Source organism: Vanacampus margaritifer, chromosome 1, assembly GCF_051991255.1.
Source record: "Vanacampus margaritifer isolate UIUO_Vmar chromosome 1, RoL_Vmar_1.0, whole genome shotgun sequence".
NCBI lineage: Eukaryota > Metazoa > Chordata > Actinopteri > Syngnathiformes > Syngnathidae > Vanacampus > Vanacampus margaritifer.
In genome coordinates, this window is record NC_135432.1 from 27,423,303 (window position 1) to 27,440,598 (window position 17,296).

Consider the following 17,296-nt stretch of genomic DNA (forward strand, 5'->3'; position numbering starts at 1 on the left):
TTTCCCCACAGACGGTCGCATACAGAACGATTCTATTGAAAAATAACCCAAATCCAAGAGAAATACAAATGAAGTAATCATGCGTCGATTCATGATTAATCACGTCAGGAGTGTTGAGGGCGTCGTAATATTCTCATGCGATGATTCTGCTGTCTGATTTGGCATTTGTTGGTCCGCATAGAATCTGCAGTGAGCGCCTGTGAATGTGTGTGTGCATTTAAGCCTCACGTTAATGTGATGAGACACACGCTGCTTGTGTGCTGTGTGTTAGCTCTGAGTGTGCATGTATGTGCATGCTCATGTGATGTCATCAGGAATATTGAGTCGTACTTTACCAATCAGGTTGAGTGTCCCAAAAGCAAACTAAAAGCCATTTCTTGATACTTGTTTTATGGATACATTTATGGATACTCGCTTGCTTTGCTGGGAATGTTGTTTTACATCCTGTGCTGTAATTGATTACTTTAATGGAATACACATTGTGTATCTTCAAACAAACACATCCACACACTGGTCATGGTTTAGTTTAGAGAAATTGAAGATTTGTGTTACAATGATGGATGTGTCCTTTTGTTCAGTTTATGTGTGGATTTAGGTTACTGCCACCCAAACACTGCAGTAAAACCAGCAATTTAGCCCGACTCCATCTCAACAATGTTCTGGTAGACAATGTCCCCCTGTGCCTGCGTTACAACCTAGGCCTGACACCCCATCGTCTTCTCCTTCTTCTTTTCCTTTCAGCTCTTCTCTTCAGGGGTCGCCAAGGCGAATAAAATGCCTCCATCTAAGCCTGTCCTCTGCATCCTCTGCTCTCACACCAACTACCTTCATGTCCTCTTTAACTACATCCATAAACCTCCTCTTTGGTCTTCCTCTAGACCTCCTGCCTGGCATTTGGAAACTCAGCATCCTTCTGCCAATATACTCACTATCTCTCCTCTGGAAATGTCCAAACTATCTCAGTCTGGCTTCTCTGACTTTATCTCCAAAGCCTCTAACATGTGAGTGCCTGACACCCCATCGTATAAACTAAAAAAAAGTTTCACTTCAAGTTGCATCATTTGTTTTGTACTAGTATAATGACATGCATCCTTTAATTTATGGTTACAATACTGAAGATGATCATTGTCTTTGATTTTCACCCACAACAATCCCTAATGTTCAATTTCTGCGGTGCATTAAAAAACCCACATAACTTAACTAGACCAAATTAGATTAAAGAAGTCCGCCTGCTAAATGACACGCTTGTGAGAACAACTACTAGGGATGGGCACAAAAGTGACTAATCCGTTGATTGTGTCTCGTCAATTGTGTGGAATTTTGTCAATGCAGCAATCATATTAACAAGGGGAGGAGGGGGCTGTTAATTCAGTCTCAACGAGTTTGCTGACTAAAGTAGGATGACACATTGCCGCGGGCCAATCAGCAGGTCAGCCTCATCGTTGGGGAGCATTGCTGCGTGTGCATGAAACACTTCAATGACAGCTAAACAGAAATTCCGAGGGAGACTCTCGATTTGTGCTTTGTGTAGTTTATCTTATTATGGCTGTGTCCCGTCTTGCTCCCTCTTCCAATCATCTCCCTCAGCCTCTCGTCTCTTGTCCAGGTTTTCCTCAATGTGTCGTCATTGGCTTGTATTTAGTTTCCTCTTGTTGTTTTATTTGTCTTTGTCAGATCATTGTCACCTTATTTTATTTCCATATCTTTTTTTTTGTTACATTAAGTCTTTTCAGAATGTTGTTATTTTTTTGCTAGTGTTTTTGTGAATAGTTTTGTTCAGTACACCTTGCATCCCTCCCTGGCTTCAGCTGCTTCCCTGCACTCAACCGAGTATGAGGTTGAGTTGAGTGTCTCACAAACATCCATCCATCCATTTTCTTTACCGCTTGTCCTCACAAGGGTCGCGGGGGGTGCTGGAGCCTATCCCAGCTGGCTTCGGGCAGTAGGCGGGGTACACCCTGAACTGGTTGCCAGCTAATAGCAGGGCACATGAAGACGAACAACCATCTACACTCACAATCACACCTGCCATGCATGTCTTTGGAATGTGGGAGGAAACCGGAGTACCCGGGAAGGCCGAAGCCCAGACTCGATCTCACGTCCTCTGCACTGGGAGGCAGATTTGCTAACCAGTCAGCCACCGTGCCGCCCTCTCACAAACATGTCTCACTGAATGAAAAAAGACTTAACAATGCAATATTCATTGTTGAGCGTTATAATGTTGTCAGTCTTCTGAGATATTTTAAGGCATTTTTTTTTAGATCTGTTTTAATTCAAAATTGAGTTTATGGGTTGTTTTTTTAGCACAGATTCTTACTATGATCCTAAAGGTGTTGTACAATATTTTTATGTGCACACATTTGTATTTATAAAATATTTTAAGGGGGGTACATCATTGAAATTTTTTTTCGAAACACTGATCTATTGCATGAAAAGCTATACAAAAGATGAAAGATTCTGGTTGGTAACCCGGTGGGTAGTAGGTGATGTCTGGTCGGTGCTGGATTTCACTTTTCTTCCTTTTCTTTGATCCTTCCTCGGGTCTCTTGACAACCTTACGACTCTAGCTGGATTCTGAAGTATTCGGTTTAGGTGAACGTTATGGGATTTTTAATACGTTTTAGGTGAATTGATGAGTACACACGCACGCACACATGCACACACACATACACATACACATACAAAGTTTTTACAAATAAATTTTAAAAAAAGAGAGAGAGAGCAATGATGATGACATGTCGAATCGGTAAAATTACCGAATGAACAATACTAAGCTCTCTGAAAAAAGAAAGGAAAAAATGGGAAAAGATATACAAATAAAGTTTGATTGACTGATTGAATATTCATGAGGTAAGACAAATGTTTTTAGGATTTCCCGTTGTTTTAGCAACATGTATGAAACGCACATCCAAATGTATATTATGGATGACGAAATCACAAACTACAGCCTAAATCTTCTAATTACAGCAATTACACACCACACACAAAAAATTGATTCCATCTGTTAGAGGAAAAATACGAGAAAAAGCGGTGATGGGAAGGGAAATGACCACAGCATAGAACTCCCACAGAGAGCAACAGAACGCATCCACACCCACAACCACCCACGCACACACACAGTCCACTATGCCAACACAAATCACAACACAACACCAATTTTCTGCTTGGAATCTTTACAAAGATGAACACACTGAACTGTGAATATACAGTATAAAGACACATACCCATATCAGTTGTTGAAGAATACGGCAGGCAGACTCCATGTTTGCACACATCAACTCTATTCAACCCCACTTATGCTGAAGCGCCCGCATGTGCATGCACACTCTTCACATGTTCACATGCTGAGATGTCATTAAAGCTTAATTCCCACCTAGAAGAACTCAACGATCATCTTCATCTTCCTTTATTTTCTAGAACGACTGCTTAACATATCACCTTCTTGTTTTTTGTGCTAATCACTATTGAACACTTTGCTGTCCCAATCTACCAGTAGATGAGTTTCTCCTGACATCGATGTGTTCTTAAAACATCAACAAATTGCTTTTTTCTGAGAATATAACCACCACACTTGTGTACGAGTGTTTATATGTAAACCCCTACAGTGTTGTTGCTGAACACGACTATGCTGTGAATGCCAATGAAACTTATTCAAGTACAGTGAGGACGTACAATTCAGAATTTGAGCAATTTGGGAAAAGTATCTCTAACGTCACGACAAACCAGCATCATGCTCAGATTGAATCATCACAATGCCATAAATGTCACACTTCAATCTTATCTCAAGTGAGGCCCAACCCAGACATCCCCAAGGTTAGAGACATGTGGGCAGGAACAGTGCACACGTTGCAGGGAATACTCATATACAATTCATCTATTCATACCACTGATCCAGACTGTGCTCTTGTGGAGCACCCGCATGATGATTCAACGTGTCTGCGCATTGTGCCACACACGGTCACAAGTGAACGATAAATGATAAACAATGAGAAAAACAGGGAAAACTGCTGGTTTAGTTTCTGTGGCACGCTCATCATGCATGATACGGTGGAGGTGGAATTGGCACAGGGCCAAGAAATAATGAATTTGGTGATGATGCGCGTCTGGGATTTGTGCCATCAGATAATTATTTCTTTGTCGAGCTTTCTGAAATGGTCACAGACACTTGACTCTGAATCCTGAAGGTGGGTGGGAGCTGTCAAGAACTCAACTGGGGTGGGAGTTTTAGGTGTTAAGCTTCATTGCTAAATTGCTTGCAAACAATTGAGATGATTTAATACTAATTGCTCAGGGTGAGAAAACTACAGGTTTGTGGGCCATATACAGTTAGTGGGTTCTCCACCACTGATCCATCCACCCATAAAATTAGAAAATAAATACAATCTCAGAGGAACTATGATTTTTTTTAAATTCTCACAAGTGCTCTGATATGTATATATATATATATATATATATATATATATATACATACACACAGACACTTTTTTTTAATTGTTGCATTACATTTTATCACTAATAATTCTCAATAGACATTAAGAAAATTAACTCATTCACTGCCATTGACGGCTATAGACGTCAAAAATTATTTTTAAATATTTCTATTAGTTTCTCTTTTTTTTCACTTTTGTTAACAAGACTATGAAAACCTAGAATTTTTTTATTGTAGTTTTAGAAGAGATATAAAACATGTGATTAATACTGAGTTAACTATTCAAGTCATGCAATTAATTACAATTAAAAATTTAAATCGTCTGACACCCCTAATTTTTAATAATCTTTTCTTTTTTTTATTAGGGGCATTAGGCCATTAAAATTTGTAAATGTAATTAATCACATGACTTTACTAGTTAACTCACAATTAATCGCAAATTTTATATCTGTTCTAAATGTACAGTAAAACAAATATATAGGTTTTCATACTCTTGTTAACAAAAGTGGAAAAAAATGTGAAACTAATAAATAGTTCAAATGAGTTAAATCCACCTCATAGGAACGAGGATCTTCACTCCCTGCTCTGCTTTTACTTTTCTAAGAACTCTGATTAAATACCATGACTTTAATTATCTGTATTTCATTCCCCCAACAGAATGAATGTAGTATTTTTAAAATATTGAATGACATATTTGAAAAAATAAAACCCAACATATTCAAAGGAGAAAACAATGTTTACTAACAAAGATTTGACATAAAGATGTCCACGACCAATATGTGAGAGTAAATAAAAGCAAGGAGGTAAATAGGAATTGGTGCTCGTGCGTGTGGAGTGATGAAGTGACTGATGTGTGAGACGGAAAGAGATCATAAAGATGTGTTTCTTCTCACCTGAGTGTGTGAACTGCAGTCGTGGCTGAGATGCTTTCCAGGCCCCTGTTAAGGTGACTCCGAGGTGGATGAGAAGCACCAATGTCGCCGGTCCACACATCCTCCTCCTCAGCCTCCTCACACCCACTATGTCACAGTCTTGGTTTCCAGATCGGACCAATTCAGGCAACTCACAACTGCCCAAACTCTCCTGATGTCAGTGGCGGCGTGTTCAGGTGCGCACACTGCAGCACCAAAGTGCTGCACTGCTAAAATAAATATATATACAATTCATATATGCAGTATAAATAAATCCAGTTGGAATATGAGTCCAAGTCCCAAAAATGCTGTTTTAAATAGTCCGAGTGTGAGTCCAAATCCTGAAAAGAATTTAACGCTCCTTGTAAGCATGTAGCAGCACCATATGTGATCTTGTGTCTTTGAGTGGAGTGCGTGTGTCTGTGGGTGTCAGAGATGTAACGAGAATGTATTCCAAGGTAGAAGAGAAAAACAAAGTCGTCTCAATGCTGCCTTCTCGCAGCTTGACAGTTCTCGTCTGCTCTGTCTCTTGTCCTTGCTCCTCTCTGCATGTGTGACTTCTCTCTCTCTCTCTCTCTCTCTCTCTCTCTCTCTCTCTCTCTCTCTCTCTCTCTCTCTCTCTCTCTCTCTCTCTCTCTCTCTCTCTCTCTCTCTCTCTCTCTCTCTCTCTCTCTCTCTCTCCTCTCTCTCTCTCTCTCTCTCTCTCTCTCTCTCTCTCTCTCTCTCTCTCTCTCTCTCTCTCTCTCTCTCTCTCTCTCTCTCTCTCTCTCTCTCACCCACCACACTCATTTGCAGACAAAACACTAACACTGTCACTGTCACTGCTCCAAGGAAAAAAAGTCAAAATCACGCTTCATTCCAGAAGTATTATTTAAAAACTACCAAAATAGCCACAACCCACAAAAGAAAAAAAAAATACACACCTAAAGTGAATCATTAGATGCATGCTGAGCTGAGGTTTCACAAGATTATGCTGACATATTGTGTGACGTCATCTGTGACAGGTGCACTCAACACTGTGCGAGTCATATTTTTTTTCCAGAAAATGTTGAGTACAAACTCTAAATTGTACGCCCAAGAGTTATTTCTATTTACAGGTTGAGCTGAAGTAGGGCAGACCGATTCTTCATACATTCACTTAAGAGAAAACTATTCCTCACTGAGCTAAAGTTTATGTCTCATATTCCCTGATAACCCAAATGCAATTAAAGGCTGCGTCTGCTTTTCTACTGTTGTAATTTCCCATACATAGCAACCCACTGGGGTGCAGCAGCAGTGTGCACATTGTTTCAAGTTCAAGCACAGTCTAGCAGGGACAATTTATCCAATTCACTGAGATAAATAATGAATTTAGGTTGAGTACAAATGAACAAGTATATGCTTTCTCAATGGAGTTCTAATTCTCAAATGATTTATTCAGCAAAGTTGTTTGCTGTATTTTAACAAAGGCTGTTTTAGAAAAATAAGATCTTACAGTTCAATGATTCTATGATTAAATATTTCATAAACCGGTGCTTAATCCATCCAAGGCCAAGCTGCTTCTCATGAATTATATTAATTTGTTTTAATAGGGGCTGAAGCCTCCTCTCTGTGGAAGTGTACATCCTGATGATGAAGACACTCCTGTTTTAATCATTACCACGAAAGGTTTCAGTGGGTCGTATCACTGAAGGAGCCATAATTAAGCACTACATAGTTATCAGTCTTTGTGTATGTTGTCGGCAATTGTCTTCAAATATGTCATCTCTGAATTCACTTTACAATCTTATAATTGCATGACGGCATGTGTAACACGTGGAAATCTTAGGAGACTTCAGCCCAGACCATTTCAACAATTAATTCCTTAATTGCTCCCTTAATACGGCTCATGGCTAGCCGGAAAATCGGATACACACACGTTTTCTATTTCCAGCTGTACCAATATGTCACTAGGCAACATGATAACGCTGCAAGAATAACACATTTCAGCCAAATCCATCAAGTACTTCCTCAGAAACAATTAGCGTTATTAATTCAATCATGTATTCTATTACAAAATTATTTTTATCATGCCAACCAATGCTGACATTTTCAAATTACCTGATTTTGAAATTACAATATGAGTTTATAAATTAAGTCAAAATTTCAATAGCTTAGCTTCATTATTTTGGTTATAAAAAAATAATTCCATTTTGACAAACTTTCAAAAACTCACCTGTGTTCTAGGTTTGGTCATGTGACTTTTTCAAGCTGAGCTCATGGGCACTGTGACTTCAATTCCAGTCGAGAGCAGATGGCAGTGTAGGACAAAATGGCAGCCCCCTGAGGTGGATAAAAACAGATGGATTTCTCTACTTAAAGCTACTGAATGCAGAAAATTCCATTTCAAATCACTTCTGCCACCTGTTGACGCAAAATGAAATGGGACACACGCTTCTGCACGTGCACAATACACACAAGACGTCATATCCGCAAACAGAGGGCGGAAAATTCAAACCCGAACCCAGTCTGTAAATTATTGGCAAGAGGCTTGCAGGTGTTACAGGTCTCATAGTATGAAAATGCACTTTAGTGGGGGTTTCTATCAATAATATGCATGAAAAAGTCCATCAGCGACTTCTTTAGCTTTCTCCTCCTTTCGAAAATGTGCGCTTCAAACGGGAAGAGCTCTGCGGTGGTTATTTTGCCGGGAATGGCAACTCGCCACCTAGTTGACGTGACTTAGTGATGGTAACCGGCCGCTAAGTGGTCTCGACGAGACGGCTTGCACGTTGCGACCGCGCAGTGGCCTAAATATGCACATTTGTGTTATTCATAACCGCTTTGAAACAATTGGCGGCCGGTTGTAACTTTTGCAACATCATCACAGACGAGGAATTTCATTTCTGTGTCCTGGACATGCCACTGTGTGGCTTGGGGGGGATAAAGAGCACCCCAAACACACACACACACACAAACAGAGACACAGGTGCAGCAAAACACTCACAGCGGCGATCTGAGGTCCCAACCAAAAAGGCCTCTCCGCAATAATTAATTGGACCGATTTCCCTTACAGCTTGTAAATGTCTACAAGCCTTCACGGCCAAATAATGCTCACAGGAGAGTGGCTGGTTATACAAAATAACTACTGCCTAAACAATAGCAAGCTAACGCTACAACATAGTCTCTGTAGTAACGTTAAGCAATACGTTCTCTTACGGTAAAACGTTATGCCACTTTTCCACATATTAAAATATTTCTCAAATGTGTAAAAGACATGTTTGTATTTTTCTTTTCTTCTGCTCCCATGGCCAGTTGTTTCCATTCACAACATTAGCACATGGCTATCATGACCAAAATCACTGCCCTTTCCAGTGAGAAGGGTATGGACTAGGCGTGGCCTGGTGCAGCTATTTACATAAAAGTGACACGCCCCTAAAACAGGCTGTTTGTACAGCGTGTTTTTTGGTTGATTTAGGGACAGCAAAAATATTAGATCCAAAGTCAATTTTGATGAATGCATGTCACAGACATGTCTTTTACACATTTGAGAGTTATTTTAGTATGTGGAAATGTTGAACAATATGAGACCTTTAATCTACTAATTAGATGTTTCAGTCATAGATGGTCAATTTAAAATTGTTACAAAGAGTAGTTTTAATCCATATTCCACAAAAAAATATTAATCAGAATATCGTGTCTACACGTGTTTAGACCTGCATATTATAAGAACAATAAGAGGAAATAACAAAGAAATTAAAACCGTTTTTTACACTAATTTGGTCTTTTTATTAGCAGATTTTCTAGAGGTTATACTGTATAAGAGAAAAGGTTTCTCCTAAATAACCTATTTTAAAAAACTATTTTTAGATTTTAAATTATACAAACTTGCTTATTTAAGAATGATAAATGTTTGTTCAGTGACGTATGTAGTGATGGGCAAAAACAATCTTAAATTAGATGGCCGGAGGTACAAAAACCTGTGCATCTATTTGTTGCCATTCACACAACAGAATGTATCATGGAGTCAATTTGTTTTTTCTAAATGCAAAATCAGTACTTTGGCTCAAAAAAGGTTGGGAAATACTGACCTAATGAATGCCACTCTTATTATACAATTCTGTAAAATTAGATGTATGTAACCCTGCAGCAACACTTAATGAAAAAGAAAAAGAAATCTCTATGCAGGTGCTCTTTCCAACAATAGAATGGTGGTCCAGTTGACATATTCATATACCTGGGGGTGGAAGTGGACAGACGAGGCGAGAGGGTTTCAGATATTATAACTGACCATCAGGTCATTATGACGGGATAATTTGTGACCTGACCGCCGGGCCTCTTAATTACAACAGAAAACTTCCCTGCCACTCGAACAAAAAGCCTCTGATTTTCTCGCTGACAAGTGACATCCATTAGTCAACTGGTGTGTGAGCTCTGGCTGTGGAGATCATTATCGTCCTCACATCTCACCGCTTCCATTCTGCATGAAGCACACTGACACTAACACACACTGGTTGTCGTGCACATTCCCTGTGTCGCATGGATTGAGTGTGAACGCTGTGGTTAATGAGCCCTCATTGTCAGCGACTTGTTCTGTTTGTTCAGAAGCATGAGGTTTGTCTCATCCTTGGGCTAATACCAAGCCCAAAGTGTCCACTTTAATGATGTAAGCGAATCGATTAGCACTGTGCCTGCAGATATTACTGGATTGGAAGGTGTGTGTTTTCCCCATTCACTTCAGTATAAAGTTGAGCAAGGTATTCTATTCTGCCTTGAATCGGAATATATACACAACTTTTCACCATGCAACGCCGAGTTCATTTACATTTTGATGGACTGGCATTAAAACTAATTCTTAAAAGTACATAATTAGTATTAAAATGTAACCCTAGCCTGCCCCATCTTTGGGTAATGGAAGACAATAACACCCAAAGTGTTTTTACTTAATGGGGTGGAACGGTGGCCGACTGGTTTGCACGTCCGCCTCCCAGTCCCTGACCCTCTCAGGAATAAAAATAATAAACACACACACACACACACATTTGTTTTACTATCTTTGTGGGGCCATCTCATTGACATAATGCATTTCCTAGCCCCTTCCCCTAACCCCTACCATCAAAAGTGATTGCCTACCCGTATTCCTTACCCTAACCTCAACCATAACCCAATTCAAACCTAAACTCTTAAACCAAGTCTTGACCCTCAAAAAGAGGTCTAAACTTGTGGGGCCCAGCAAAATGGCCCCACATGGACGGGTGGGCCCCGCAAGTCTGTGAAATCCCGAAATGTTGGCCCCCCTATGTAATAAAAACAAGACTCCACACAAACACACACAGGTTTGTTTTACTATCTTTGTGGGGCCATCTCATTGATATAATGCATTTCCTAGCCCCTTCCCCTAAACCCTACCATCAAAAGTGATTGCCTACCCGTATTCCTTACCCTAACCTCAACCATAACCCAATTCAAACCTAAACTCTAAAACCATGTGTTGACCCTCAAAAAGAGGTCTAAACTTCTGGGGCCCAGCAAAATGGCCCCACATGGACGAGTGGGCTCCACATTTCTGTGAAATCCCGAAATGTTGGCCCCACTACGTGACAAAAACAAGACCACACACACACATACATTTAAATGAAGTCATTGCCAAACTTGAACAAGACTCCTAGCCCCTGCTTTGGTAACAAGCCAAACATTATAGCATTATTATCAGAAGCCAATGCTGGTAACACTGCTACATAACACAGCGACAGAGCAGCTCTGCTTACCTTTAAAGTATAGCATGTGCTATAGAGTATGAGCTCAGCAGCCCTTTCAAAGTATTTCATTCACTCTGAAATTTCTGTCAACCTAACTCCCAAATCATTGGCTGAGACACAGTGGGGGTGGTTAATATAATAATTTCCCTCTCAGTCTGGAAAGAATGTGGGGTGCAAGTAGGCAGACTAACTCGGTGATTTTACTTGGTTGCTTCATTTCACAGTTGATAGGTGAGCACTGAGCAGGCACTCCGGAGACCCAATTATTTGCATACAAACATTCAACATAAAACTTTCCGTAGTATTTCCACTTTAAACCATTGCAGTCAATTAAGGAAGGTTGATGGAAACAGTTTGGCCGTGGAACTAACACTTCAAGACCTCAAAGAAATGGTTGATCAACACAGAAAATTGTGTTTGATCTTACAGGTTTCACTGCAATATTTACTTTTTGTAGTACTGAATAGTATTATGATGTGAGACAGAAGAAAACATACACGATATGTGGTCACAAATATTAGTGCAAATATGGCTGAATTGGAGGGCCAACGTTTGATGGGTTTGGGGCACTATGGGGAGATTCACTTAATTGTGCACACATTATTTGTAACAATTATTTGCGTGACATATTCAACTTGTTAGCAAAAAAGAATAAATAAATAAAAATAAGGGCTTTCCGTCTTAATTCTCATCAACACCCACTGATGGCGTGGGTCCAGTAACAAAACACGTGTGTGAATGAAAATCATTGGCAAAAATTTTGACTAGTTCACAAAAACAAAAACAAACAAAAAGGGTGAGAAGAACCCTGGGATTGTGGCGCCATCTAATGTCATAACTCGGGGACACGCTTGGGAATCACTCGATGGAGAGACGAAACAGCATTGAACGTCACTTGATTGGATCACTTCAACTGACAGTTAAACCAAGGCAATACATGTTAATATTTTGCATAATATTTATCCTGCTAATTATTTTATATCCAAATGTATTGATATTAGTAACCTTTGTTCTTTCTGTGGAAATGACATTGAAACAATATCATCTCATTTATTCTTTGAATGTGATCACTGATTTAGTGGCTTTTTTTCTTTAAAGCCTCTAAAACCACCTACAATTTTAATCTAAAAGATGTAGTTTGCTATTATAATAACTTAGAAAACAACAATATCGAAAATGTATTCAATTTTTGTCATTCTTTATGCTAAGTTTTTTATTCACAAACAAAAAATGTCAAAGTCCTATCCCAGATTTGTGTCTTTCCTTCTGGAATTAAAATCCATTTTCAAAGCTATAAAATTCAATCAACAGTAAGAAAAGCAGAACATTGTCGAATCTCTTAAAAAAAATTCCCCCTATGATGCTTCAATTGTGTAATATCCAAAGATGGGATCTGTTTTCCCGAATCCTGTGAAATGTTTCTTTTATTTTGTTTTCTCTTTCTCATTTATCTTTAAAATGATGAGAGATTTTGTCAGGAATTTATGCAACAACAAAAAAATCTTGAGTGTATGTTATGGTTGCCTTAATAAAAGTTTTTAAAAAATTAAGAAAAAAATTAAGAAAAGAGAAAAAAAGAAAAGTCAGAAATACACAACTTATTGAGCGAGAGGCTGGCTACCGCGATAGGCCAGTGTGATCGCCATATTGGGTGTGGAAGCATTGGCATAAACTAATAATGCAAGTACTGACGTTCATAAGCTACAGTACACCACACAAAGTGCAGAATTATGCTTTACGTTCTCCCATTATATTATCAGCAGTTGTTAAGTTAATAAATATGTATAATTGGTCAAGACCGACCTTTAGCGCCAGGACAGAAGGCGTGGCGTGCCTGGATCGGCCGCCATATTGTGACAGTCACAACCGTCCTGTTAAGCACCACAAGTCAGTGTGACAGCCATCAATTCGTTTTCTGATGAAGAAATTGCACTAACGTTCACATTTCTGTGGCTCAATAATCATTGTATTCAATAGCATAATTGCCGTTGCGATCATGGAGAGGAAATTAAAAAAAATTGTCATCAAATTCATATTCAAATTCAATCATATTCAGTTACGTGTAATGTGCTCCAAGCAGAAGTGATGAGGCACCATTGCTGAAGTCTTTGAAGCGGCATCTATACATGTCTTCATCACCGATTGTGATTATGATTCAACGCACATTTTCTGTAATGTGCCACATCTACCACTAGATGTCAGTGTAGTGTCATTTAATTTCAACACCAACGCCGATGAACTGTAGATAGATAATGCCAAGTCCTAGCAGTTTCCGAGTTGTTTATTGGCGTATTGTCTTGTAAATAATAAAAAAAAATCATGCTTTCTTCCTAATTCGTTCAAACAAATATTTCAAGAAACATAATGTATACATTTCGACGTGACTTGCATAACCATAATCCAGCATATACAACAGATTTAACATTACTGTATATCTACAGTGTTTCCAAATTAATGTACTGTAATGTTGTCCAAATGTACTCGCCACTAGTCTTTTTACCCTAAACAAATGATATTTTTATAGGTGCAATAATAGTCTCATTCATGATTTCTAAATTCGTTTCACAATTATAGTTTTTTGCTTCACATTCATGAACGGAAAAATTCGGTTTGGTGGTTGAATGACCGACTGACGCCTCATCGGCAAAAGGAGGAAGACGCCAGTCTTCGTCCAAGATCGTTTATTAACAAAAGTGGGATTTCACGATTTCCATATTCTAAGATGCAGTTGGTGGGGGTTATTCGCCATGACAACTCACCACTGAACTACAAGAACATAGCATTAAAACATTATGATAATAATATTATCATTATTGTTATTATTAAGGGGAAAGCAAACAATGGCGGCTGTATTATTGAATCAGAGTGAGATACGTTTTACGAGGCGACGTCTTCCCTTCTCACTGCAGTTTGTATAACCCCGCCCTTTCTCTACTTTCCCGTCCTCCCATTGGGCAATTCGTCTGCAGTGCGTCCAGTTTCATTGGTTATGTCGAGTAAGCGACGAAAGCATATTGGTTAAAAATAGTTGGGTTCCAGCAGGGCTAAAAATAGCCTGGTATATAAAACTGGCGTTCGCTAGCATGTGGAGCAGCACACACCTCGCGGGCTCGAGGAGAAGGAGGAGGAAGCCCAAAAATAAAATAAAAATTAAAGGCAAGAAAAGAGGGCGATGAGGGTTGAGAGGGAAACACACACACACAGCAGCCTGCGTTAATGCTCTTCGCCTCTATCCCTGCTCAAGTGTTACATTCTTGGGTGCTGTTCTGCCTTTTTGACGGTGCCTGAACACAGCTTTGGGTGGAGTAGGCAGTGACGACCTTCCTTCCGGCCTGTGGTTTCACTTTTAAGAGACCTCGATCATTTATTTCCATAAGCACAACAGCAACAGACGAGTAAAGGGAAGACTTTACTGTCATCATATTATACTCTGCAAGTTTTTAGCCTGTTTGGCTTCATAGTGTACTGTGTGGTTCCAACAAGTAACCATTGAAAGGAATGTGAGGGCTCTTTCTGAACGATCTTCATTATTCTGTCAGCAGCGACCCAGTGGTGTTTTTATATGGAAAAGGGTGGGGCGCTAAGCACTTTCACATTTAGGCCACACTTATGGAAAACTTTTGAAATATACTCTGCTTCACTGTTGTTTATTTCGAGAAGAGGTTGAGAAAATGGACCACTGCCCTAAATAGTATATTATATACTGTAGTACCGCAGTGAGCAGCAGGTTTTATATATATATATATATATATATATATATATATATATATATATATATATATATATATACACATATACATATACATATACATATATATATACAGTATATATATATAGAGAGAGAGATATATAGATAGATAGAGAGAGAGAGAGACTCTGTATCGGTCTGTTGTGGTGAAGAAGGAGCTGAGCCAAAAGGCAAAGCTCTCGATTTAGCAGTCCATCTAAGTTCCTACCCTCACCTATGATCATGAGCTATGGGTCATGCCTGAAAGAACAAGATACCAGATACAAGCGGCCGTAATGAGTTTTCTCTGCAGGCTCTCCTTTTGAGAGAGGGTGAGAAGCTCGGTCATCCGAGAGGGACTCAGATTCGAGCTGCTACTCCTCCGCGTGGAGAGGAGCCAGTTGAGGTGGCTTAGGCATTTGGTTCGGATGCCTCCTGGACGCCTCCCTGGGCAGGTGTTCCGGGCATGTCCCACCGGTGGGAGGTCCCGGGGATGACCCAGGACACGCTGTAGAGACTATGTCTGTTGGCTGGCCTGGGAACACCTTAGGACCCAGCTGAAGAAGGTGGTTGAAGTGGCTGGGGAGAGGGAAGTCTGGGCTCCTAAAGCTGCTCTACCCGCAACCGGATCACAGATAAGTGGTAGTAAATGGATATTATATTATCCATCCATTTTCTTAACCGCTTTTCCTCACAAGGGTCGCGGGGGGGGGGGCTGGAGCCTATCCCAGCTGGCTTCAGGCAGTAGGGGGGGGGGGGGGGTACACCCTGAACTGGTTTCCAGCCAATCGCAGGGCACACAGAGACGAACAACCATCCACACCTATGGACAATTTTGAGTGTTTAATTAACCTGCCATGCATGTCTTTGGAATGTGGGAGGAAACTGGAGTACCCGGAGAAAACCCACGCAAGCATGGGGAGAACATGCAAACTCCACCCAGGAAGGCTGAAGCCCGGACTCGATCTCACGTCCTCTGCACTGGGAGGCGGACGTGCTAACCAGTCAGCCACCGTGCCGCCTATATTATATTATATTATCCATCCATCCATCCATTTTCTTGGCCGCTTTTTCCTCACAAGGGTCGCGGGGGTGCTGGAGCCTATCCCAGCTGGCTTCGGGCAGTAGGCGGGGTACACCCTGAACTGGTTGCCAGCCAATCGCAGGGCACACAGAGACGAACAACCATCCACACCTATGGACAATTTTGAGTGTTTAATTAACCTGCCATGCATGTCTTTGGAATGTGGGAGGAAACTGGAGTACCCGGAGAAAACCCACGCAAGCATGGGGAGAACATGCAAACTCCACCCAGGAAGGCTGAAGCCCGGACTCGATCTCACGTCCTCTGCACTGGGAGGCGGACGTGCTAACCAGTCAGCCACCGTGCCGCCTATATTATATTATATTATATTATATTATATTATATTATATTATATTATATTATATTATATTATATTATATTATATTATATTATATTATATTATATTATATTATATTATATTATATTATATTATATTATATTATGGGCCAAAAACTTGTACCTCCAAAATGGTCATGTTTCAGGAGACCCGAAAAAAACGGCATGCTTGTTCAACCATTAACACTGCATTATCAAAGAGAAAGAGCCATTTTCAACACTTTAGATTGGTCATAATTCGTAAAAATTTTTGAAAAAAATATTAAATTTACCAAATTGTGATTAATGAGGTTGCGGCCCAATCCCAGCGATATATACAAAACTATATCCCCCTTTTTCCTGAGGGCCCTCATGGAGAAATGATTGTGCTCCCAACTTCCTCTTCCGGTCATAATTTTGCTATTTGCTACAGCGGGTTTCGTGTCACTGAGCGGTTTATTTGAACATTTCTATTCCCCAACCCTTTATAAACTAACCTAAATCCCTGTTGCATTTAAAAAATGACTTGCACAACTTGAAAACTTGTTGCGCTGTTAACATTTGAGTTCACACTGATTGCGTAACGGATGCAGAACGGCATCCGTATGGATGCCACAAGGAAAAGAAACCATTTGAATCTGCGTGTCAATTCCCACCAATTGCGGTGCGGTGTGTATGCGGCTGCGGAGCTATGGAAGGTTTCCGCAAGGTTTCTATTTTTTCTGGATTCCGCATGCGGATTGTCATGAAGGTGAAGAAATTCGACAAGCCGGACAGGAAGTCAGGCGTTGGCATCAAGGTAGATAAAGATATATTCCTAAATAAAACCGTTTGTGAATGTGTTTTTAGCGAACTACATAGCTCGACATTAGTCTGACATTTAAAAGACAAAAAATGAGCTCAAAATAACACTAAACACAAAACATACTTACCCTTGGTAGAAGAGCCATAGTAGAAGTCTCAGAAAGAATGTCCAAAAATCGATGTGAACGACAGGCTATTGTTTACAAGTAGCGCTCTATATACGCGGTGAACTCAACTCTTCAGCATGAACTCTCGTGATGATCTTGTGGTCTCGTGAGTGCAGATTTCCGGGCACGTACAGCTCAAACA

The 17,296-nt window shown here is 40.1% G+C and overlaps 1 protein-coding gene across 2 annotated transcripts in view; it reads right to left on the bottom strand.

The window, feature by feature from the left end:
• sema3h (sema domain, immunoglobulin domain (Ig), short basic domain, secreted, (semaphorin) 3H) overlaps positions 1 to 5,883 on the bottom strand; it is a 52,242-nt gene extending 46,359 nt beyond the window's left edge. For both annotated transcript variants that reach the window (XM_077544458.1, XM_077544447.1), the window contains exon 1: positions 5,323 to 5,883. In XM_077544458.1, coding sequence (XP_077400584.1) covers positions 5,323 to 5,422 — 100 coding nt within the window. In that variant the 5' untranslated portion in view covers positions 5,423 to 5,883. The remainder of the gene's footprint in view (positions 1 to 5,322) is intronic.
• Between the last annotated feature and the right edge of the window lie 11,413 nt (positions 5,884 to 17,296).